Consider the following 25,468-nt stretch of genomic DNA (forward strand, 5'->3'; position numbering starts at 1 on the left):
ACAGCTGAGCCGGTGCAGGAATCGGTAATAATTGACAGAGTGGGCTGCAGGGAGAAACTGAAAACAGTTATTAATCCACTGGTTCTTTTGTATGCACTTGTATAAAGCATATAGCGCAACCAGAGCTTTGGAGCAAGACTGATACATTGAAACCAGTAGATAATATAGCTAAATATTGGCTTGCTAAATTTACAACTCTCTTTGAGATATTTTGTGATGAAAGACATACATGAATTAGAGAGCTATTATTATAGTATATGATTATTAATTTATTATTATTAACTATTAATTATTATTAAATATGCTGTCATGGTTCTGAGCTAGCTGCACCTCCGTTCCTTGTTCTGGTCTCTTCTGAGTGCACTGCCTCCAGATCTTAGGCCTCACAATCTTCTCCTCTCTGGGGCAGAATTCTGTGATTCTCTGACTCTCAGACTAGGCCCTGGGCTACAGCCCCCTGTGGGCTGACTGTGATAGCTCACCAGGGCTGGCTGGGTTTCATGGCCTGCAAGTCTTCCTTTGGGGAGCTCTGACCAATGGATAACACAGTGACCCAAAACAGCCTTCTTCAAACAAAGTTTTGTTCACTCTTGACAATAGGACCACAGAATAACAAGACAAAAGGATTAAAACAATAAAAGACTTATATGCATATCTGCTTTACCTAAAGCATATGTAGACCTAGCTTACCCTAGACATCCCCACTTTTATGGTTAGGATTCAGCCTTCTTCCCAGCAGGCTCTTCCCTCTCACACTTGTTCTTCAGGGCTTGTCCTTTCATCCCCCCAAAGTTCTTTGTCTGCTGTCTGTCTCTGAACCAGTCACACCAGGGGGCAAAAGTGCCATATCGTAGCTAATAGTCCTGGGTGTGTGCTAAGGAGTAGTTAGCTGAGCTATTATCTAGCATGCTGGGTAGTTTCCTGACCACCGAGCTATTGAATTAACTTAATATATGCATACAGTAAACATCTTTACAATACTCCGACAAACATAGAGCATGTAGTATTCATACATTAAGAACAAAAGAACACAAGAATGGCCATATTGGGTCAAACAAATGGTCCATGTAGCCCAGTATCCTGCCTTCCAACAGTGGCCAATGTCAGATGCTTCAAAGGGAGTGAGCAGAACAGGACATTTATCACCCAGAGTATGGAGTTGCATCTCTGACCATCTTGGCTAATAACCACTGATGAACCTGTCCTCCATGAACTTATCTATTTCTTTTTTTAACCCAGTTATACTTTTGGCCTTCGCAGCATCCCCTGGTGACAAGTTCCACAGGTTGACTGTGCGTTGTGTGAAGAAGTGAGAACAGGTGCTCGCATGGCACTGTTGTAGCCGGCATCACAAGATTTTGGAAGGCACTTCAGATTCTTAAACATGAAATAAATGGCAGAATGCGGGTAAAACACAGAGCAGGAGACATACAATTCTCCCCCACAAGGAGTTCAGTCACATATTGAATTAACACATTATTTTTTTAACGAGCATCATCACCATGGAACCATGTCCTTTGGAATGGTGGCTGAAGTATGAAGGGGCATATGAATGTTTAGCATATCTAGCATGTAAATACTTTGCAATGCCAGCTACCACAGTGCCATGCTAACGCCTGTTCTCACTTTCAGATGGCATTGTAAATAAGAAGTGGGCAGCAATATCTCCCATAAATGTAAACAAACTTGTTCATCTTAGCAATTGGCTGAACAAGAAATAGGACTGAGTGGACTTGTAGGATCTAAAGTTTTACATTGTTTTGGTTTTGAGTGCAGTTATGCAACAAACAAAAATCTATATTTTAAGTTGTACTTTCACAACAAAGAGATTGCACTACAGTACTTCTATGAGGTGAATTGAAAAATACTATTTCTTTTGTTTATCATTTTACAGTGAAAATATTTGTAATAAAAATTTGGCCTCCACAACCTCTCTCTTACCTGTCTCTATGTCACTGATACATACGCAGTGGTTCAAGTATGGCGGTCCAGTCCAGTGCGCTGTACCAGTAAGATATTTATAGCCGGCACTCTGCACAGGAAAGACACAGGAGGAGTACCGCCCCCGGCCCTGCCCCCAGCCCTTCCACGTAGCTGCATCTCCTGAGTCCTGTCTGGGATCTGTACAGCAGCCCTGACGGAGGATAGGACTGGGGGCAGTACAGCCGTGCTGGAGGAGCTGACAGTGTGGGACTGCCTGGCGGACATGTTCTGCTCCTTTTGCCACTGTAGTTCCCAGGAGAGCAGAGCGTGGGACCACTGGGCTAGCTATCCCAGGAACTGCAATGGCGAAAGGACCAGAATGTGGGGCTGCTGGTCAGCCCTACGCCAGCAGCTCCTCTGGCGTGGCTGTACCGCCCCCAGCCATGCCCACAGCCCTGTCCTCCTGCTGTACAGACCCCAGGTAGGACTCAGGAGATGCAGCTGCATGGAAATGTTGGGGGCGGGGCTAGGGGCGGGGCTTGGGGCGGTACAGCCACGCTGGAGGAGCTGCCAGCTGGAGCCGTCCAGCAGCCCCACATTCTGCTCCTTTCGCCGCTGCGGTTCCACAGAGCCCTGCGGTTCAGAATTCTCCGGTGTGGCAGGAGGAGGACAGAGGTCCCTCCCCCCAGGTAATGTGGGATGGATCATGGGGAGGGGATGGGGAAAGCACAGGGCCCCCGGGCTCAGGGTGGGGGTGGAGTCACATGCGGGGTCATGTGGAGAGGTCACATGCCCCTGTTTAGCTGGTGCTCCCCATTTGTGTCCCTCCCATGAGTGCAGCGTACTGATAAGAAATTAATTCTACTCAGGGCTGGGTCTAGGCACCAGCGTTCGAAGCATGTGCTTGGGGCGGCCCTTTTCAAGGGGTGGCATTCAGGCTCTTTGGGGGCAGCAGTCTGGCTTTTTTTTTTTTTTTTTTTTTGCATCGGTGGCAGCACTCCAGCTCTTTTTTTTTTTGCATGGGGCAGCAAAAAACCTGGAGCCGGCCCTGATTCTACTTGCACCACAGTACTTACGTGTACTGTGGCCACTGGCTCTTCCTCATTACTGCACATAAGTCTGTCTCGGAGAGATCCACAATTCACCATGTGGTTCTCCCAGTCATCGCAAACCCACCTATCTATATTTCCAATGACCAACTCTGCCATACTATTGCCCATTTCTTCCTAATAACTGGGATTCCCTCCCCCCAGAGAGGTATCCTAAGTGCAAAAGGATACCATGGCATCATCTGGAAGGAGGGTCCCAACTATGGGATCATTTCCCTCTGCTTCAGTTTGATGTTCTCCTTCCCTGAGACTTTCATCCTTCTCAACAGCACAGAGGCTGTCTGACTGGGGGTGGGACCACTCTACTGTGTCCCAGAACGTCTCATCTGTGTACCTCTCTGTCTCCCTAATCCTCCAGTTCAGCCACTCTGGTTTCAAGAGCCTGTATTCAGTCTCTGAGAGCCATGAGCTCCTTGCACAGAATGCACATACACCACCTGCCCACAAGGCAGGTAATTGTACAAGCTGCATTCAGTGCATTAAACTGAATAGCCCCCCACTCTGCTGCTGGACTTCTGCCTGCGTTCGTTTTACTTCTGCAGCTTTTTTTGTTTGGTTGGTTGGTTTGGGTGGGTGGGGAATAGGATGTTTATTAGTCTATGTTTAGAGAACGTTAGGTGTATCTGGCTTTCACGTTCCCTCGCAAAACTCCCCTGTTTGCTGCTCCTGTTTACTAGCTCAATTATTCCAGGCTGCTTCAAAGCCCTCACGTATGAATGTTCTGAGTAGCTAGCATTTTGAATAAAATTTGTCATATAAGAGCAGAGTCCATTCCTCCAGCCCTATTGTGCTGCCCTTTGGAAATGCTCAGGCTGGGCAGTATCTGCAGGAATAGTCTCTGCCCTGTGAATAATTGATTGCGTATGGCTTTCCTATGCATATGCATTTCCCTGGGCTACTACTAGGATGCGCTCACACATAAAGCAGGGCAATTGTCTCTATGAGATAGCAAAGGTTTCAGAGCTGAAAATCTTCTCTACAAACATGATTTATATATAAATAACCTTTCCCTTACTGAATCTGAAAAATATAATTTGCCATTCTGACAAAAAATAATCAGATCTTTCTCTGTTTAGACAATACAGTCTCAATATCTTCGGGTAAAATTACTGGGGAAAAGCCTTCAGATGGGTGAAAGTTATGAAGTGAAAGTGCGATCAAAGCCCAATGGAAAGTATTTCAAGGGTATCTGGAGTGAATGGAGCTCCTCCGAATACTTCCAAATTGAAGCGGAACAACCCAGAAAGAAAAGTAAGCAAAGGGAAACCACTTTCTTAAGTTTGCAAAAAGCCTAAAACCTGACCAAGTCACTTGGTACAGCAGATCAGGTGTGGGGCTAGGCAGAGTATCAGGGGCTACTAATGACTTCATGATTCTCTACTTGGCCTCAGCTCTGCTGCCTGTGCCAACTGCCAATGGTCCTCCAAGGATTATCCATACGCTGAGTATAGCCAGAGTGCTGCACACTGCAGCCACCTCGTCACCCTTCACATTCCCCTAACTATTGCCTGCACCAGAGGCTGGAGGGAGGGTGACATAGGAGCTGGCTGCCCCAGTTCTGGGCCTGTTGGGGACGCCCCAAAGCCAGCTGAATTCCAAGCAGCGGCAATAGGGCCAGAGCGCATCCTGTTATACTAACAGGGTGGCACAATATGGACAGAATGGGGCAGAGAATCTGGCTCACTCCATTTTGCGAATGACTCTGTGAGCCTCCAGAGATAAAGAGCAGTTTGCATCAAACATTTTAGCCATAGCAGAGTTAGAGCAGTACAAAAGGATCCATTTTAATATTGCCAATTGTAACATGCGTTTACTTTATTTTAATCACAAACTACATTATGGAGGAAATTTCACCATTTCAGGTGTGTACAACAGCAAAGTTTTTTAATCTCTATGGACCTGGGACAGATATAGACCGGTGACCTACATACGAAGGTTGAAAATATGTCCTCAGTCAAAGGGGCCAATCCTCAATTTTGGCTGAGTTATACTCAGTGCAACCCCTAAGGCTAATACAAAAGTTGCTATACCCCCACCTTCAAATTCCCCAGGGCAGCCAGGGCATAAATCAATGGACCTGTAACTCAGATGAGCTGGTGATGCTTCCCTGAGGCCATAGGCAGCCCATGCAGTTTAGAACAGCCCTCAGGCTATGCTAATCTGGACTAGGAGACTAGCCTGGTTTTTAGCCAAGGATCAAGGGACTGCAACGCCACCTTTCCCCACCTTCAGACAGATGGGAGAAACAAGGCAGTTGAATCACTACATCACTCCAAACTGTATAAAATTTGTCAATATTCCCCAGTAATAATAGGTTGTTTTTTTCTTAAAAGAGTATGTCATGATAGTGGACAATCATAATGCATATAGGAACAAACCTAACATGGTATTTATTCTTTATTTTTTTGTTAGGCACTGACATGGTTGTGGTAATAACTACTGTGGGCTTCATTTTGCTCTTTGTCACGCTTGTTCTGATCCTAACATTTTGGAAAACCAGGTAATTTTAATCTCTTTTCATCAAAAGAGTATTAAGCCAATCATACTGTGGAAATCCCATCTCATCCTTTTATACTATCCAACACTTCTCACCCCGTTCCCTGGCCTCTCCCGCAACATGAACATATACAAATCATAGAAGAACTGAGAATGGGAGAAAGGCAAGAGAGGAGGTAGGCAAAAGGAGGCTGCCTAGTGCCTTTGTCACCTCAAGACTAGATTGCTGTCACATGCTCTACATCCTGGGACCATTCAGAAGCTGAAGCTGGTGCAAAATGCTGCAGGCTGTTTATTGAGTAATGGGAGCACATTAGACCAATACTCTGTGGTCTGGCCTGGCTTCCAATAAGCTTCTGAGAGGAAATCATGGTGTAGGTTTTAACCTGTAAAGCCCTCACCTATAAAGTCAGGTTTGGGAGCTGGTTACCAGTGAGATTACCTCTCTTCTCATGATATAGTGCCACAGTTGAAATCAACAGAAGTGGTTAAGCTGGAGCTTGTAGACCAAACAGTTCAAAAGTGGCACTAATTGTGGTTGCCTCAAACTTTTGGTGCCCAACTTGAGTGCCTGATTTTCTGTGGTGCTGCACACCTGTGGCTCTCATTAACTTCAGCTGAAGTTCCAGTAATTGAGCACCTTTGGAAAAACAGGTCTTAGATGTCACAAGTTAAACACCTGATAAAAGAGGCATCCAAAATTCATGGTCACATAGATAAATTGGGATTTTAGGCGCTATGCCTCAAATCCCTATTGGAAAATAAGAATAATATGTACCTAATTATCTCTTACTACAGTGTTTTGTGGGTTAATTAGCCAAAGATTTGTGAAGTATATTGTGGATGAAAAGTTCTAGCCACATAACAGTAGAATAGTGGGATAAGACATATATTCCATACCACTCATGTCCTTCCTCTACCTTCACCATTGGAATAAGAGTTCAGAAATGGCCGTCTTAAAACAAATATCTCATGCGAGATAATGGAAAACACCCAGATGGTCTACAAGAACTAGTATGAAGATATAAAGTCTGTTATTGCTACTCTAGTACTACTAATATAGTGCCTTCGATTATGGCTGTTGCCATAATCCCTTCTTGAATACTTTTATTGTTGCTACGTATCTCATTTCAGAATCAAGCCAGTTTTGTGGCCAAATCTTCCGGATCATAAAAAAACTTTGGAACAATTGTGCAAGAAGCCAAAAAAGGTATGGGCTTCCTCTGCTGTGATTACTTGAGTCTGTGTACAGAAAACATAAATAATACTCATACATTAGAGTTGGGACCTTACCAAATTCATGGTCCATTTAGGTCAATTTTGCAGCTATAGGATTTAAAAAATTGTAAATTTCATGATTTCAGCTATTTAAATCTGAAATTTCAGTGTTGTAATTTTAGGGATCCTGACACAAAAAGGAGTTGTAGAGTGGTCACGAGGGTGTTATAGGTGGGGTTGCGGTACTGCTACCCTTACTTCTGCTCTGCTGCTGGCAGAGGCGCTATCTTCAGAGCTGGGCAGCTGGTAAGCGGTAGCTGCAGGCCACACCCAGCTCTGAAGGTAGAGATGCTGCCAGCAGCAGCACAGAAGTAAGAATGGCCTGGTATGGTATTGCCACCCTTACTTCTGCGCTGCTGCCTGCAGAGCTGGGTCCTCAATCAGCAGCCACTGCTCTCTGGTTGTCCAGTCCTGAAGGCAGCGCAGAAGTAAGAGTGGCAATACCACAACGCCCCCTAAAATAACCTTGCAGCCCCCCCCTGTAATGCCCTTTTGGGTCAGGACCCGCAGTTTGAGAAACACTAGTCTCCCCTGTGAAATCTGTATAGTATAGGGTAAAAGTATAGGGTAAAAGATCCGTGATGTGTTTTTCATGGCTGCGAGTTTGGTAGGGCCCTAATTGTAGAATATTTCCTGTATGTACTGGTTCATGTTTTCACAGGGACTTCTATATTTGATTCGCAAAAACTACCTTTTGCATGTGTAAATGGTATTTGCAAATGCAGATGAAGTAGTCAGCCATCTAACTATTCGACTGGCAAATTGAGATTTTGCTTGTGCAAAACAACGATGGCCCTTGATGGCAATGAGTTGTGATCCCTTTGAAAATTTGTACCATGATATCCTTCCACTTTTATGTTGTCAATACGGTTACTCAAAGTGTGTAAAGTTAAGCATGTACATTATCCTTTGGCAGACTGGGGCCTAACAGGCTACAGTTCCAGCTGTAAGGTGTGGAATTAGTTCATGGATTTACAATTACCTTAGCTATTTTTTGTCACTGAGAAAGTTAATAGTGCTGTTTTGTAAGTGGAATAACGTGCTCCAGATAGTGCATTGTTTGAAAGTACTCAAACATCTGAGGCATTTAGCCTTTGGCCTCACATCTCATATTTACCCTAGGTCATAGCTGCTCAACCTGGGGTCACAAACAGATGACTAGCTGGCTCTTTCCTTGTTGCTAAAGTGGAAGGGGTCCTTCATGATCCTGGCTAGTTGAGAAGGGGCTGGGGTGTGTAAAAAGTTCAGAGTCTCTCATAAAGGCTAGTCAGTCTGTTATGAGTTAGTTCCCAGAATTGCACCTGGGACTGATTTTGATTCAAGATCTTTTGTTTGTTTGGTTGGTTGTTTATTAGGGGGAAAGAAGTTAGTTCTCTTTTTTCTTTATGAAAATTTTAAAGTACATAAATAAAAATTCTTCTAAAATCTGATGACTTATGGGAGTGTCTTCCCTTAACTTTGTACCTGTAGTTAACTGAACATATCCTCTTTGTCATGCAGAATTTTGATACAAGCTTTAACCCGGAAAGTTTTGGGTATGTTCATATTCACAAAGTGGATGGCATTCAAGCCAAAGCAGAAGTGGAATGTTTTCTGCAGCCATCAGCTCCTCTGGATGCAGATGTTTCAGAAAAAGTTTGCAATGGATCATCAGATATGAAGACGAGCCTCACTGCTGTAGACAAAAGCGTCCTAAAGCTTCCTGTGACTTATGGAGGAATTTGGCCATCTGACACATTGAGTGGGCACTTATGTGAAACTCACCCTTCCATGTTAGATGGCTCCAGCAATGACATCCCATATAAGGTTTGCAGTAGCAATGGTACACAACTATATAATTGTGGTCCTATGACCCATTCCAGCTCTTCAGCAGACCCCACGGTTCAGCCCAGATCAGGACCCCTAAATACCAACACAATGTCCCTAATACAGCCCAATAATGGAGTTAGGTCATCAAATAAGGACGAAGCATATGTCACAATGTCCAGCTTTTGCAAAAATCAGTAAACCTCAAAAACCATAGGAGTTGCTGTAACAGAGCAGACTATTGGTCCTTCTTGTTTGGGTCTCCTGCCTCTTGCTGATTGATTCAGTAAATAATAAATTCAGTAATAATGTACCTGTCCCCATTTTGCAATGCTGTAATCAATGGGGATGGATTTCTCTTGGCCTCCAAGGACAATGGACCAATTTCCATTCTCAATTACACCAGTGCCAATGTGGAGTAAATACAGTGTAACTGAAAACAAATTTAGTTCAATCAGTTTAAGACCTTAATCATGGGAGGTGATTAACATATAACAATAACATACTATTACATTACACTTCTCTACTGCCCTCTATCCAAGCGTTGGTGAGTGCTTCAGGTTCGTTAACGCTCCTATCGACAGCTCAGTTTACGCAGCTACAGATTTTAATAGTCATAAAATCCCTATCATGAAATATGGCTGCAAAGTCTAGATAGGTTAAGTAGATTCTGATCTCACTTAAACTGGGGTGAATGAATCCGGAGTAACTTGGCTGAAGTCAGTGGCGTTATACCAGGTGTTAAAAAAACAGAACAAGTGAGCTCAGAATCAGCTTGCATTAGTTTGGGATTCAAGATCTGAGCTTGGTAACTCATTCCCCATCCAGCACTCAACTCCCAGGCGAAAGAGTGCACACGCAGCACCACTTGCTAATGAACGCTGACACACTCTCAAGATAGCAGCATCCATCCTACCACAGCCACAGCAAGGGCTGTGCTGATGCATGGTGTGTGAGACTGTGTACCATAATGAGTAAAAATAACATCTTGGTGCTCAAAGGCTTCAAATAGATCAGCTAAGCCTGCAGCTTGTGTGTGTAAGAGGGTAGAAGGTGGAAGCAGAAGGCCGGAGGGAACCGGGGGCCAACAAATGTAACCAGAGTCATAGCGGTTTTATGTAGGGATGGACCCCCCAACACCCCCCCCCCATATTTGACCCTCCCCGGACACTGGGAAAGTTCAGGCCCAGAGCCAATCTTAGCAACTCAGGCCCAGATGCCAGTTTGCTGTATTTTCTGTCCTCATTACTACTGCCCCAACAGTTTTTATTGGACAAAACAATGGGTCAGATCTGCAGCTAGTGTCAATTGGCTTAGCTCTGTTAACTTCCAAGACTCAATGCTGATTTGCACCCGCTGAGGGTGTGGCTTATTGCTCCATGCCTAGGAGATAAAAAGATACCTGGGGATCTGGTCCCTAGGGCCAATTAAAACACAACTACAAAGATACAGCATTTCAGTGCAACCAAGTCACCGTCCTATTTTTAAACAATCTATACAGAAAAATACACGTAAAAACAGAGTAGTACAAACATAGCATTAAGCAAAACACATGACAAGATATTAAAGGGGTGGTTCTCAGCTATGTTCATGTTGATCAGCATTGATTGTACATTAAAATGTGGGGCCAGATCCTCAGCTGGTATAAATAGGCTTAGCTCCCTTGAGGTGCAGAGGTGACATGCGTGACACCTTTTTTCTCTGCCCTCTCATGCATACATTAGTGTGGCCTGTGAGTATTTCCCAGGGCAATCGTTTTGTCATGGGTACCTGACACATCCTTATTTTTTCATTATCACCAGTCATTGTGGGTAAGAGTGAGTCAAGAGATTTTGTGCCTGGGTTGGCAAACTTTCCTGACTACTTTGCAAAGCTGGTACCACTATAAGATCGATTTGCTTGTAAATTGTCCAGTAACAATGTCAGAGGAGTGCTCAGCTTTCTCCTTTAAGGGGAAACCTTGCCCCTTCCCCTCTTCTTACGCCACAGCTCCATGGGGTTCCTTATATTCTGTCACCAAGGGATGGTTAATCCACAATGTAGTTCCACTGACCTGGCCATTACCCACTGGGGACCAGGTGCACACGGGAGTTGCAGAAGCTGCTACAGCCTCATGGTTGCATGACAACCAAGGAATATGGCCTGAAGAGAGAAAAGCTGCTTTGCTGTGCTCTAGGCTAAAGGTTTGCCCCTTTGTGAGGTATCATGTCCTCTAGCTGCTTTAAATTCCCCTTTCGGGAGTGATGGCCTGATTAGTGCAATAATAAGTAACCTCTTCAGGCTGTTTACTTTTCAAATATTAAATACAATGGGAAGGACTAAACAAAAATCTGCCTTTTATCCGTTTCTCAGATTAAATTAAAGCAACAGAAAAGCAGTTATTGTTCCGCTCCAGTGATACCAGATTCTATGTTTAATTTGACCTGATGGTCCTGATTCCACTTTTCTTCCAATACAAATCAGGAGTAATTCCACGGAAGTAAATGGGCTAGAACCTTTTGGGCTGGGTGATTTATGCTTAGCACAGACCTGCAGGGATGGAAACTGTGACTCCAAGCTGCACGGCTGCTCTAACTTGCACTGGCTAGTCACAGCCCCTGAGAGGCTATTACCTTAGCCAGGGACAGCTGGAGCACAACAGCATTCTAGTCATGACCCCCGTCTTCCCACCCAGGCCCTGTAACAACCCTGCACTGCGGGAAACTTCAGCCAGGCACAGCTTTATGGTCTGTTTACCCAAAAGGGCCAAGGATGTGGACCGAAGTAGTCAGTGTATTACAGTATTTTTTTATGACTGTTTAGCACATAGTAGTAAGATGATCTAGTCTGGTAAAACTGAACTAAGCACTGGACTTTAATTCCTTTGCTTTATAATGCTTCTATTTCATAAAAACAGCTGCTAATGCTTAAAATATGCAGACTTGCACAGTGCAAATCTAGATGCAAACAGATTGAGTCAGGAAGCTATTCTGTTCTTTTACTACATTACCAAACATGAAAAAGAATGCCATACAAAATACTAGATTGTATGTAAGTCGTGTTATACTTATTTTAAACTCACACATACACAGTGTTAAAAGGTAAAAGGATTATATAAGCATCTATCTGCAATTTTAAACAATAATGCACGTATGACGGAATAGTCTTACTATTCATACTAGAAAACCATGTTGCTATTTTATACTGTAAGTGGATTATTGTAAACATTAACCACTACTCTACTTAACAGCAAATTCTCGTACATACCTTCCATATGCATTAGTTATATTTTTTGCATAGCTGCTAATGTCTGAGTACTATCATATTTCTGTCTTATTTAATGAAATAACATGTAAACCTGTTCTGTAATGATTTAGCATATTAAAAGGATGTCAATTTGCAGTATATATTTGTGGCTCTTTGTTATGATATAACTGTCTGCTACCATACAAGCTGTTGCGTCTGATTCTGCACTTACTGAAACTAGTTTTCTATGGGTCTAACTCCACAGAGCCTGGTTCTGATCCTGCTTCAGGCAGCATAAATCAGGAATAACTCTAGTCAAGTCAAAGGAGTTAAACCACTGTGAGATCAGAATTGGGCCCAGTACGTAGGTCCTTACATAGTGTCATGCACTGCCTGGTTTTTAAATGCGCATTATATCCTGTTCATTGTCCAGTAAGCAATAAGAGAAAATGGGCTTTTTAACCCTGTGAAACCTCTGACAAACTGGCTTTACAGCAGTGTTACTGCGTGGCGTTCAGAGTCCTTACTTGTGATTTACATCCTCGTGAGGGAACCTGGGCTCTATAACTGTAAAACTTCTCTATATAGAATATGCTTTGTGTCTAATATTGGTAACAATCATGGGCTTGATCCCTGGTTAATGAGGGTTGAGGACACGCAGCAGCTTTCACCTCATATTTACTAAAAGTCTTTGGGTTGTGAACCGAAGGTTACTATGCTGGGAGTCGGGGGGGGATGACCAAGGTGAGCAGTACAGAGAAGTATCTGGGTTGTGCTGGAAGGAGACATTTTGACGTATCAAAGGAGAAATGATATATTTGACTTTTAGACTCTGCACAATCCTGAAATGTATGGATTTCAGTTACCACCACTGTGTCCATAGTCTGTTGGCAGCAGAATTGTATATTTGTGAATAAACATTGGTGAATTACAATGATTCATTAATGTTATGGCTCTGTCCTCTCATTTTCCCTCCTAAGAAAAGAACACACACAAGTCTAATAATCTTTCAGTGCCATGGCAATGTATTAGGGACTGTCACAATTTGGGATGCAGTTCTGACAAGCGAGCATTTGTGTCGCAGCTTGTCCTGTAACCTGAGTGCCTTAATATGTGTGCTGCTGCTGTAGATCCCTGTATGGAGGTTCCCAGCCAGCGTACAAGCATGCACTGAGTGTCTCTGTGTTGAGCAGCTCAGATCCAGTAACTCTGGCTCCAGCAGCCTGATTGTTACACCAGGGCCGCCCAGAGGATTCAGGGGGCCTGGGGTCTTCGGCGGCGGGAGCCTCCCCCCACCGAATTGCCGCCGAAGACCCAGCACGTAAGTGGCAGGTAATGGGGCGGAAGGACCCCCCCGCCGCTGAATTGCTGCCGAAGACCTGCCCTGGAACCCACCGCCAAAGTGCTGGAAGGACCCCCAGCTGCAGGTCTTCAGGGCACATCGGCAGCAGGTCCCCGAGCGGAAGAACCCCCCTGCCGCTGAATTGCCAAAGAAGACCTGGAGCGGAAGATGCTCTGGGGGCCCAGGCCCCGCGAGAGTTTTCTGGGGCTCCCAGAGCAAGTGAAGGACTCCACTCCAGGGGCCCCGAAAAACTATTGTGGAGGCCCCTGCGGGGCCCAAGGCCTGGGGCAAATTGCCCCTCTTGCCCCTCCCCCCTCTGGGCAGCCCTGTGTTACACCACAGCCACATTCTGGCCTCCATTAACCTTGGTTACTAATAGCCAAAAGAGCCCAGCACACCCTCCAGTCCCAAATTCCCCCAAAACAATCTGCCCTGAAATGGCCTCTTCCGGACCATTCTGCAGAGTAATAAGGTCCTTCGTTCCTTCAAAGAGGCAAAAGCACAGACTGGAGTTAATAATCATCTGACGTCAACACAGTACTGGGTTGATTGATTTAGAATAAAAATAACACACGTTTATTTAATCAATAAGAGAGCGGTTTTAAGTGAGGCCAGGTATAAGGAATTACGTTAGAAATGGTTAAAAAAACAAAATGCTGTCTAATGACTAAGACTTAACAACGCTGTGGTCTTGGTTCAAGGTAAGATTCTTACCACACCTCCTTCCAGCAAGATGGCTGACCTCTCCCTTGGTCAGGATCTCCCACAAAGTCCAAAGAGCTCAGTTCCTTTGTCTTCGTAGGTGAAAGATTACTTGGGTTCTTTGCTCCTTTCTGCTATAGTCCAGTGAACTTTTGGAATATATCCTTCTCAGCGTTCAGTGTCTCTGCTGTGAGGCAAGGTGCCCTGGAGTCTGATGAAGAAGATTTCACCCTGGTTTCTTCCCCACTGGTGCTTTCTGCAATGCAAATTGATCTGTTCCCGCAGCCTCCGATGTGCCAGTGAATAGCCACTTGACTGTGTTTGCACCTGGATGGAGGCGTTGGCCTTTCCTTTGTCTGGAAAAAGTCTGTTTACCCAATCCAGAGACTTACCTGGTTCAAACACATTTTAGTCCCATGGTTCCTTCATATTTCTGCAGTCCTTTGAGCATGTACTGTACCCGCACTGTTCAAGAACATCAAAGCTCAGTGTGTTACTAGTTTTCCAGTGGTACCTTGCAAAACACCCATTGGATACAGATTATGACGTAAGTGAATTTGAGTGCACTGAATTGGTCAGGCCAGCTGAAATTCACTACCTGATACCAGTGAGCCTCTTGCCCTCTGGCATTGCAATGCTCTAGGGGCACAGTGAATTATGCTTGGATTGCTTATTAAATGAAAAAATATCATAGCTGCCAGTGATGCAAAGCCGATTAGCATGATCATTGGTTGGTGCCACAGTTCCATATATATCTCTTTGTGCTGATGCTGGCATTCATATTCTTAATTATATAACAATTTTTATACAATTAATACTCCTGGGGGAATTCTGTGCCAAAAAATTAAAAATTCTGCTCACAATATTTTAAAATTCTGCAAAATTCTGCATATTTTATTTGTAAAATTAACACAAAATAATCACGCCAGTTTCAATTAATGTTGGTGATTTATTTAAAAATACCTGTCAGCAAGTATGTCTGTAACAATACAGACAACAAAAATTCAGGAAATGTTTTTTGACAAACAGATTCCTTACTAGGCATATTAATACAGAACTCTGAGTAATAATTAATTTAAACTACAACACAGAAACTTATTTCCCGCATCCTTCAGAAGCGGTGCAAAGGCTTGGAAGATAATGGAGAAGCTGAGGGAGAGGGAAGTAATTTCTGGGAGCCTGGGAGTGAACCTGGAGGGTTGTTGAGTGTGGGGATGGAGAACTATAGAACAGGGTTTTATTGTGAGCTGGGAAGCATCCCTCATGCAGACCCTGGCTCAGTGGTGTCACCCCACTAGCTCTCCCATTCATTCAGGCACATCTGCCCCATACCTGTCTTTCCCTAAACCACCCTTTCCCTCTGTCCCAGTATGTCTCTGACCCCTCCCCCTGTCCTCATGTGTCCCTGCACTCCCACTGTCATTCAGCCCCTGGCTCAATGGGGTAACCCCACTAGCTCATATGCCCCTACCCCAGTCTGTCCATCCCACTAGCCCTTCCAAACCCCAAGTCTATGTGACACCTCCCCAGCAGCCCTGTGTGCCCCACTCTGTCCATCCTCCACTCCTCCCTTCCCCCAATAGCCCCTCTCCCTGCACCTGGCCCCACAGGCATGTTGCTGTGGGAAAAGCAGCTGCTGCTTTCTCCCTCTCCTAGCTGGCTGCTCTGGCTCATGAGCCAGCTGTCCTCTCTTCTCATGCCACAGCAGCCCCTGGTAGGCGAAAGGTGTAATTGCAGCACCTTGCCAACATAAGAACATAAGAATGGCCATAGTGGGTCAGACCAAAGGTCCATCCAGCCTAGTCTTCAGTCGTCACGCCTGAGGCAGTTAGGGAGATTCCCAAACCTGAGCCGGCTTTTGTAGGTGACAAATCTGAGGAACTGTCACAGATTGAAGTGTCACTTTATGTCAGTCTCCCTTATTCCATCTACTTAAAGTAATGTATTTTATAGCCTTTGACATCTATTGGAAATTAGCACCTGTTGATTTATGCTGTAAGCAGGCCTTTTAATTTAAACTTTAACTCTGGTTTACAGGATAGCCTTGTAAAGTGTGAAGATTTGTGGGGGTGAATGTGATATTCCCATTGTTTACAATAAAAGTTTTAAAAGACAAAAGCCAGGTAGTGAGTAAGTGCAGGTAGGAGTAAGATAAGACTACCTTCCCCACCCCAACCCACACCCACTCTTGTTATCTGAAGCTGTTAACTTTTGCAACAAAACAATTTTTGATTAGAAATAAAGCTCTATTGGCGTGCTTTTATATTGGCTCGAAACAGGACACTGAGAAGGCAGCATTTTGAAACAAAGAGGTACCCCTTTGTCATGAAGCTATATTTTTCTAACTATCCGAAGGAGTAAGATAAAAACTGGCCTTGTTTATCTGAAGAAACAGCCTCAAGGTCCTCTCCTCCCCCAACACCCCTCCCCACATCTTTTTTTCTTAATTTAAAACAATAGTCTTTTGCTAACATACCATATTTAATCATAGCAATATCTAGCATGAAAAAAACAGCACTGATCATTTTTGATTGAGGAGACGTACCACAACAAAACGCTTTGTTATAGGGGTGTTTTGTAGAAGTTTAATGCAATAAAAATGTTTAAGAAGCACACACACACAGCCAAAATTAATATAATATATCATTCTATTATATACACAAAAAGATCCTAACCTGAACAGGGTAAATCTGAGAGAAAAACATGAAATTAACAAGTATCAGAGGGGTAGCCATGTTAGTCTGGTTCTGTAAAAGCAGCAAAGAATCTTGTGGCACCTTATAGACTAAACAGACATTTTGCAGCATGAGCTTTCGTGGGTGAATGCCCACTTCGTCGGATGCAAGAGTGGAAATTTCCAGGGGCAGGTAAATATAAGCAAGCAAGCAAGAAGCAAGCTAGAGATAACGAGGTTAGATCAATCAGGGAGGATGAGGCCCTGTTCTAGCAGTTGAGGTGTGAAAACCAAGGGAGGAGAAACTGGTTCTGTAGTTGGCAAGCCATTCACAGTCTTTGTTTAATCCTAAACTGATGGTGTCAAATTTGCAAATGAACTGAAGCTCAGCAGTTTCTCTTAGAAGTCTGGTCCTAAAGTTTTTTTTGCTGGAGGATGGCCACCTTAAGATCTGCTATTGTGTGGCCAGGGAGGTTGAAGTGTTCTCCTACAGGTTTTTGTATATTGCCATTCCTAATATCTGATTTGTGTCCATTTATCCTTTTCCTTAGAGACTGTCCAGTTTGGCCGATGTACATAGCAGAAGGGCATTGCTGGCATATGATGGCATATATTACATTGGTGGATGTGCAGGTGAATGAACCGGTGATGGTGTGGCTGATCTGGTTAGATCCTGTGATGGTGTTGCTGGTGTAGATATGTGGGCAGAGGTGGCATCGAGGTTTGTTGCATGGATTGGTTCCTGAGCTAGAGTTACTATGGTGCGGTGTGCAGTTACTGGTGAGAATATGCTTCAGGTTGGCAGGTTGTCTGTGGGCAAGGACTGGCCTGCCACCCAAGGCCTGTGAAAGTGTGGGATCATTGTCCAGGATGGGTTGTAGATCCCTGATGATGCGTTGGAGGGGCTTTAGCTGGGGACTGTATGTGATGGCCAGTGGAGTCCTGTTGGTTTCTTTCTTGGGTTTGTCTTGCAGTAGGAGGCTTCTGGGTACACGTCTGGCTCTGTTGATCTGTTTCCTTATTTCCTCGTGCGGGTACTGTAGTTTTGAGAATGCTTGGTGGAGATTTTTTAAGTGTTGGTCTCTGTCTGCAGGGTTAGAGCAGATACGGTTGTACCTCAGTGCTTGGCTGTAGACAATGGATCTTGTGGTGGGTCCGGGATGGAAGCTGGAGGCATGAAAGTAGGCATAGCGGTCGGTAGGTTTTCGGTATAGGGTGGTGTTAATGTGACCATCACTTATTAGCACCGTGGTGTCTAGGAAGTGGACCTCCCGTGTAGATTGGTCCAGGCTGAGGTTGATGGAGGGGTGGAAGCTGTTGAAATCGTGGTGGAATTTTTCCAGAGTCTCCTTCCCATGGGTCCAGATGATGAAGATGTCATCAATGTAGCGTAGGTAGAGAAGGGGTGTGAGTGGATGGGAGCTGAGGAAGCGTTGTTCCAGGTCGGCCATAAAAATATTGGCATATTGTGGGGCCATGCGGGTGCCCATAGCGGTGCCACTGATCTGGAGATATATATTGTCATCAAATTTGAAATAGTTGTGTGTGAGGATAAAGGCACAGAGCTCAGCAACCAGTTGTGCTGTGGCATCATCAGGGATACTGTTCCTGACAGCTTGTATTCCATCAGTGTGTGGGATGTTAGTGTAGAGAGCCTCTACATCCATGGTGGCTAGGATGGTGTTTTCTGGAAGGTCACCAATGCATTGTAGTTTCCTCAGGAAATCAGTAGTGTCATGGAGATAGCTGGGAGTGCTGGTGGCGTAGGGTCTGAGCAGAGAGTCCACATATCCAGACAGTCCTTCAGTGAGAGTTCCAATGCCCGAGATGATGGGGCGTCCAGGATTTCCAGGTTTGTGGATCTTGGGTAGTAGATAGAATAACCCTGGTCGGGGCTCTAAGGGTATGTTGATTTGTTCTGATGTTAGTGTAGGGAGTGTCCTGGGTAGATGGTGCAGTTTCTTAGCGTATTCCTCAGTGGGATCTGAGGGAAGTAGCCTGTAAAATTTGGTATTGGAGAGTTGTCTAGCAGCCTCCTTTTGGTAGTCAGACCTGTTCATGATGACAACAGCACCTCCTTTATCAGCCTCTTTGATTATAATGTCAGGATGGTTTCTGAGGCTGTGGATGGCATTGCGTTCTGCACGACTTGGGTTGTGAGGCAAGCAATGTTGTTTTTCCACAATTTCTGCCTGTGCACGTCAGCGGAAGCAATCAATGTATAGGTCCAGACTGTCATTTCGACCCTCAGGAGGAGTCCATGTGGAGTTCTTCTTCTTGTGCTGTGGGTGGGAGGGTAACTGTGTATCAGTGCGCTGTTCAGTGTTGTCCTGAAAGTATTCTTTAAGTCGGAGACGGCGAAAGTAGGCTTCCAGATCGCCGCAGAACTGTATCCAGTTGGTGGGGGTGGCAGGGCAGAAGGAGAGTCCCCGAGATAGGACAGACTGTTCTTCTGGGCTGAGTGTGTGGTTGGATAGATTGACGATATTGCTGGGTGGGTTAGGGGTACCACGGTTGTGGCCCCATGTGGCAGGTAGGAGTTTAGACAGCTTACAGTCCTTTTTCCTTTGTAGAGAGGTGAAGTGAGTAATGTAGATCTCCTGTCTTATTTTAGTGAAGTCCGTTTGTATGGAAGTTTGGTTATAGATGAGAGTCTCCAGGTTGGAGAGCTCTTTTTTGATGTTTTCCTGTTTGCTGTATAGGATGCTGATCAGGTGGTTCCTCAGTTTCTTTGATAGAGTATGGCATAATCTCTCACTTGGCTTGCCAACTACAGAACCAGTTTCTCCTCCCTTGGTTTTCACACCTCAACTGCTAGAACAGGGCCTCATCCTCCCTGATTGATCTAACCTCGTTATCTCTAGCTTGCTTCTTGCTTGCTTATATTTACCTGCCCCTGGAAATTTCCACTCTTGCATCCGACGAAGTGGGCATTCACCCACGAAAGCTCATGCTGCAAAACATCTGTTAGTCTATAAGGTGCCACAAGATTATTTGATGAAATTAACAGAAGACTGTTGAGATTTAATACTCTAATCTCCCCCAACCGCCCTGCACACTTTTGTATGACTCCATTTGAGGGGAAAGGGACAAATCTTATCCCAGTCTCTGTGGGATTTGCCTTTAAGAAAAACTTTGATTTTAGGGTTTATGCTTAGGAACCCTCTCACCCCAATCACAGGTGAGGGCAGGGTGAGGGGTTTCCAGTCCTGATATGAACTCAACCACCACATATGCACACCCTAAGAGCTTGGGAGAAGAAATTTCTGAGTAACCTGCTTTCCTTTCCTTCCCAGCCCGACTGAAAGACACTCACTCAGGAAAGAGTCCATACCCCTCATTACCGCCAACGCTACATGGAAATTGCTGTATAGCTGGTAATGGTGCTGGCCTAGGCGGTACTTGCAACAGCACATCTTGCCACATCTGCAGCTGAACTAGCTCAGGACGGCCAGAAAGATGCTGCACATCGGCAATTCCAGACGTTCATCTGGACCAAGATGAACCAACAATAGCAATAAGCCTGCAGCTCTGTAATGGGGTTGCCAGGTGTCAGGTTTTCAACCAGAAGACTTGGTCGAAAAGGGACCCAGTGAAAATGAGCGAGTGAGTGAGGGTGCAGGACAGTGAGCAACGGGGGGTGGGGTGGGGAATGGAGTGAGCGGGGCTGGGCCTCAGAGAAGAGGTGGGGCAAGGGTGTTCGGTTTTGTGCAATTAGAACGTTGTACATTCTGTCGCTGGATGCTGGGCTCATAGACTATACTTAGCTGATGTGGCCTATTATACTATTTTTAACTTTAAAAAATAAATATAAAAGGAAAAACTGACAAATCGGCTATTCAATACACAAATTTAAGACTGGCCGCCTACAGTAGAACAGTAGTGCCTTTCCTAGCTACTTATATGTATCGCTGCACGGCATCAATCAGCGTTAGCCATATAGGGCTACGTTTTCTGGGATGCAGCTGAAACAGGACATGTCTGTATGAGGAACTAATTCTATTAGCGCAGCGACCAATGTTTTAAAAAGCAGATGACTAAAGTTAGGCACTAACAGGTAAGATTTTCAAAAGAGCTCAGCACCCTACAGCTTCAATCTAGGCACCGAAATAAGCATCCCATCCAATTCCCAGTGAAATCAGCGGAAAGGCTCCCATTGATTACAATGCATGTTGGATCAGGCCCTTCATGCACAGATCTTCCAAACAGCTCAGCCCCTATCTGGGCATTAATGTGAGGGGACGAGATTATCTGACGTGCTTGGCACGCGGCGGCTATCACTGGGCTTTCTTTGAAAATCTGGCCATTGACCTTTATTTTGGCTCCTAAATTAGAGATTTTCTGAGGTACTCGGCTTGAATTCACATTTGACATTTTTTGTGTGTTTGCTTGCACATTTAGACCTGGACATGCAAAGTATCATCAGAATTATTAAAAAATATAATGGAATCATTTTAAGATGCATATTTCAGTTCCCCTTTGGGAAAAAAAATCCACTTAAAAAAAAGTGGCACTATCAGCATTTTTGATGCATGGCCAAATTCTGGATGACATCATGCAAAGCATCCTGCCACAAGCAATGATGTGAGGGTATGTCCCCCAAACCCTTGTGTAACAGGGTTACACAGCAGTTATAATCAGTCATGCAGTTTCCTTAGTTCAGCTGAAAGGTGGAGATGTTTGCTCAGCCACTATTCACAGCTCACTATGCAGGCTCAGATACTAAGTAGGTCTGCATATGCCAGATTAGATAGAATATATGGACAGCTTTTTTTCAGCACATCCTGCCCAAACCACACTCTTTTCTCCTATGCTACATACTCGTGGGCAGATATGTTCTGTTGGTTCTCCTGGCAGCCGAGTTTGGTCAGATTGTTTGACTGGTGTGAGGCAGATTTATGCTATCTACATCTGACATAGGTCTGCATTTACAGGGCCAGACATCTGTCAGGCTCCTCAGGTGGCTTTTTGTGCTGACATCACACACACCAGTCAATGCTCCCTTGGCATCAATGTTCCCGTTTCTTTGCAGCCTCGTTTGCACTGCGTAAACAACTTCTAATAGCCACGTGCCTATCAGTGAAACAAACACTGGCCTCTGTAAATAAAAAAGATCAATAGTGAGTGAAAGCCTGTTTGTAGTGATGCTGAGCCAGAAATGTTAATTGCCTCCCAAGACTCAATTTGTTCCCGGCAGATATTATTAGTTTGTTTACCAAACTTATTCCTCTTGTACATGTTCATCAGGAATGATAGCAAAATTAACCTTTGCCTGAATGTCTCATTAGGAGGATAAAAGGCCTTCTAACATCGGTGATATATATATATGGGAGCCCAGGGGCGGCTCCAGGCACCAGCACAGCAAGTGCATGCCTGGGGCGGCAAGCCTTGGGGGGCAGCAGTCAGGCAACCTTCGGAGGCGTTTCTGTGGGAGGTCCGCCGGTCTCATGGTTTCGGCGGCAATTCGGCGGCAGGCACAACGAAGGCGTGGGACCGCAGAACCACCGCCAAATCTGTGTCACCAGCAGACCTCCCGCAGAAATGCCGCCGAAGGCTGCCTGACTGCCGTGCTTGGGGTGGCGAAAAACATAACGCCACCTCTGTGGGAGCCAATCCTGCACAGGACCAAGAAGCATTTAAGTGGATGAGATGCAGAAAATGTCTGGATCAGCAAAGTAAATTCTATGTCATGCAAAATCTTGCCCCATCTTGCAAGGGACTGAGAGTCAGATTTAAATAGGTATCAAAGCATCTAGAGATGCAAACAGGAGTCAACTCTCAGTGAGGTGCTGATTATGCCCATCTCCCACTGAAATTATTGGGAGTTGAGGGCACTGTTTAGTATAGTTTCAAGTCTCAGTTCTGCAAAGTGAAGAGAAGGAAGCACTAAGCCCCCTCTCCTTCCACTGAATTCAATGGCAATTGGATACATTCAGCACTTCCAAGGGTTGTTTGTCAGCTTGTAGAATCAAGACAACAATTTTGCTAGGTGCTGTGAATCTGCATCTCTCGCGGGGTCAGTGCAGCTCCTTACTCAGTTTTTGCTTAGTCCTTCCTCATGCAAATTCCATTTGACAGACCAAATCATAGAATCATAGAATATCAGGATTGGAAGGGACCTCAGGAGGTCATCTAGTCCAACCCCCTGCTCAAAGCAGGACCAATCCCCAGACAGATTTTTGCCCCAAATCCCTAAATGGCCCCCTCAAGGATTGAACTCACAACCCTGGGTTTAGCAGACCAATTATTTGAACAAAACCTCTGAGAGGTATGAGGGTATTATCCCCATTTTACAGATGGATAACTCAGGCATAGAGGGACAGATTTAAAAATATGTAGCTGCCTAACACTCATTGAAAATTTCGCTGGGCACCTAAATATCTTTAAAAATCTGGCCCCAAAAGATTAAGGTCAGAAGTGTCCACTAATGGGTGCCAAATTTGACACTTAAGACCTGATTCTTTTTTTTCTTCAGAGTACTTAGCATTATATATCTTTTTACATGGTCAAATCACAGCTCTAATTGACTTGGTTACAGCTGTGAGTGCATAGCATTTTTGCAAAGCAGACACCAGAGTCTCACATTCATGGATGGTGCTGAGCAACGCTGACTTCCATGAGTGCTGCAGGTGCTCTGCACCTCACAGGTCTGCGGTGCTGATCGCAGTCTCTACCACAGGGCGATTACCCAGACACTTAAAGATGGAACTGTGTGTCAGATTTAGGGCTTGAATCTGAGATGGGTGCAAAATGGACTGCACAGAAAAGGAACAAGTGTTCATGACATCTATCCCTCACTCGCACAGCACATGCTAGAATCTAAGTGCTGGTTACAGTACATCCAGGAGTCAGATCAGTGCTGGGCTTTACCATTATAACAATCCCTAGCCAGCTCTCAAAGCTCAGAATCAGCCTCATGCTGGAAACATATACATGAGGTTGTTTGGATTAGAGACACAAATTTGGCAGTCTTCTCCTATTTGCTTACAAAGAGATATAACTTGATTGTGAGCCTTTTCTCCATACATATATATATGGAAAAGTTTGGTGGTTGTTTTTTTGTTTGTTTTGTTTTGTTTTGTTTTTTTACACAAACCTGGAAAAGAAGTTCAATCTTGTATTCATTTTAGTCCAATAGCAAAACTCCTATTGACTTCAGTGGAAGCACAAGCAGTCTAAAAAAACATTTACAATAACTACAGCCCCTATCTTCAATATGCTTATGCCTATTGGTAACTTTACACATGTGACTAGTCCCATTGAACTACTCACATGCTAAGGTATTTGCAGGGTTGGGGCTAATGTCTGTAAAACATAATGTACATTTGTCTATACTGGATTAAACAGATGGGATTTGATAGCTAATTTGTTCTTTGTTTTATGCATTTGTTGTTTCGGTTGCAGGCTTTTGAGGCTGTCTTTTTAAACTTGTTAAAATGTAATACAAAGGAAACAGTAAACATAATCATTCAAAATTATTTCAGAGTCAAATAAACTCCTTATTTTGATGATCAGTAAATAGACCAAAATATTACAAATTAGTGCTTTTATATACATCAGGAATATCTACATTACACATCTAATACATGACCATACAACAGACAAGTGATTACACTGAAAATGCAATTGCAAACTTCAGTAGATTACCACAGCTCCCAGCTCACTCAGTTCTTTTGACTGCCATTAAGCCCTGCTTCTTAATTGCCTATCATGAGCCCTCCACTGAAAATATTAAAGCATATACAAGGGTTGAGTTAATTGGGAAACCGCTGATTTTGCAGGTGCAATGTCATTGCATGTTTCTGAAAATCTAGGCCAAGGAATCAGCTGAAAAAAAAATCAAACCCACACTGAACTCCTGAAAAACATTGCACTTCTTTATCGTCTCTGATGCAAAAAGTAGTAACAGCAAAAATCATAGTTTCCAGGATTTCATCATCATTAGATTGAAGTAGGCATCACTATCCACAGACGCACTAACTCCAGCGTAATAGTTCAAAAACTCATCTTTTGTCACCTAAAACCAAGAAAGCCAAAGTCAATTATTTGCCACACTGCCACCATACACTGCTATCGACCAAATCAGAAAGTTTAACACATTCCAAAAATGTTTTAAACGTTTGATTAGTATCGTTCAGCTATGTCTGATTATGTCCAATTGTCAACTATTTCAATATTGAAATTCATTGTTACTGGCAACATTTGCTTGCCTGCAAAAATCTCTGGTATCACATAGGTATCAAAATTGAGAGTCTGAAACACTCCCAGTTCCTACAGTGAGAACTGGAGCAGGATCCTTTGTACTGAAATGATGAATATGAGAAAAGTTACCAGATGTTATTAACCACAGCAAGATAGGAATCAAATTCACAACTCAGACATCACAATAGAGTAAAGTGTTCCAGCAGTAATGCCACCACCAGCAGGAATATGGAAAAGAAATGACAAGACTAGAACAGCAACCCGGTACCTTTCAAAAGGAGCAATTAAGAAAAAATACATTTTAGAAAGATTGTAAGAACTGAAATTACAGTATAAAATAGAGCTGGTCGAAATTTTTTTCCCCCAAAAAATAATTTAGACAAAAATGAAAAAAATAATCAGCACAAATTCATATACTGAAAAACGTTGGCCAAAACCCAAAATATTTTGGTTTTTAGCCAAAATATTTGTTTTTGGTGTTTTTTTGTTTTGTAACAAAAATATCATTTTTTTCCTGTGGAAAGCAGACACTGTTCATAAATATTTCAATTAGTCAACCCCCCCCCCCCCCCATTTTGAATACTAACGGGATCCTGCCACCCTTCCTCAGGCAGAACTTCCACTGATGTCAATGGGAGTTGTGAATGCGGATCAATAGCAAAGATGTGCCCCTGTTCATTTAGAAAAGTATTCTCCTTATTCAGGGCTAGG

At 44.0% G+C, this 25,468-nt stretch overlaps 2 protein-coding genes and 1 long non-coding RNA gene across 9 annotated transcripts in view; 1 reads left to right on the forward strand and 2 right to left on the reverse strand.

The window, feature by feature from the left end:
• The window catches only part of LOC120408472, a 29,203-nt gene extending 20,531 nt beyond the window's left edge, over window positions 1–8,672 (reverse strand). The window contains exon 1 of the long non-coding RNA XR_005600714.1: window positions 8,571–8,672. This is a non-coding gene — a long non-coding RNA (uncharacterized LOC120408472). The remainder of the gene's footprint in view (window positions 1–8,570) is intronic.
• IL7R (interleukin 7 receptor) overlaps window positions 1–11,998 on the forward strand; it is a 32,634-nt gene extending 20,636 nt beyond the window's left edge. For all 6 annotated transcript variants that reach the window (XM_039545455.1, XM_039545456.1, XM_039545458.1 and 3 more), the window contains 4 exons: window positions 4,109–4,283; window positions 5,445–5,532; window positions 6,663–6,738; window positions 8,307–11,998. In XM_039545455.1, coding sequence (XP_039401389.1) covers window positions 4,109–4,283; window positions 5,445–5,532; window positions 6,663–6,738; window positions 8,307–8,813 — 846 coding nt within the window. In that variant the 3' untranslated portion in view covers window positions 8,814–11,998. The remainder of the gene's footprint in view (window positions 1–4,108; window positions 4,284–5,444; window positions 5,533–6,662; window positions 6,739–8,306) is intronic.
• A 12,032-nt stretch (window positions 11,999–24,030) lies between these two features.
• CAPSL (calcyphosine like) overlaps window positions 24,031–25,468 on the reverse strand; it is a 46,547-nt gene continuing 45,109 nt past the window's right edge. For both annotated transcript variants that reach the window (XM_039545157.1, XM_039545156.1), the window contains one exon: window positions 24,031–24,572. In XM_039545157.1, the coding sequence (XP_039401091.1) occupies window positions 24,471–24,572 (102 nt within the window). In that variant the 3' untranslated portion in view covers window positions 24,031–24,470. The remainder of the gene's footprint in view (window positions 24,573–25,468) is intronic.

The sequence above is a fragment of the Mauremys reevesii genome, linkage group 6, assembly GCF_016161935.1.
Source record: "Mauremys reevesii isolate NIE-2019 linkage group 6, ASM1616193v1, whole genome shotgun sequence".
NCBI classification, from domain to species: domain Eukaryota; kingdom Metazoa; phylum Chordata; order Testudines; family Geoemydidae; genus Mauremys; species Mauremys reevesii.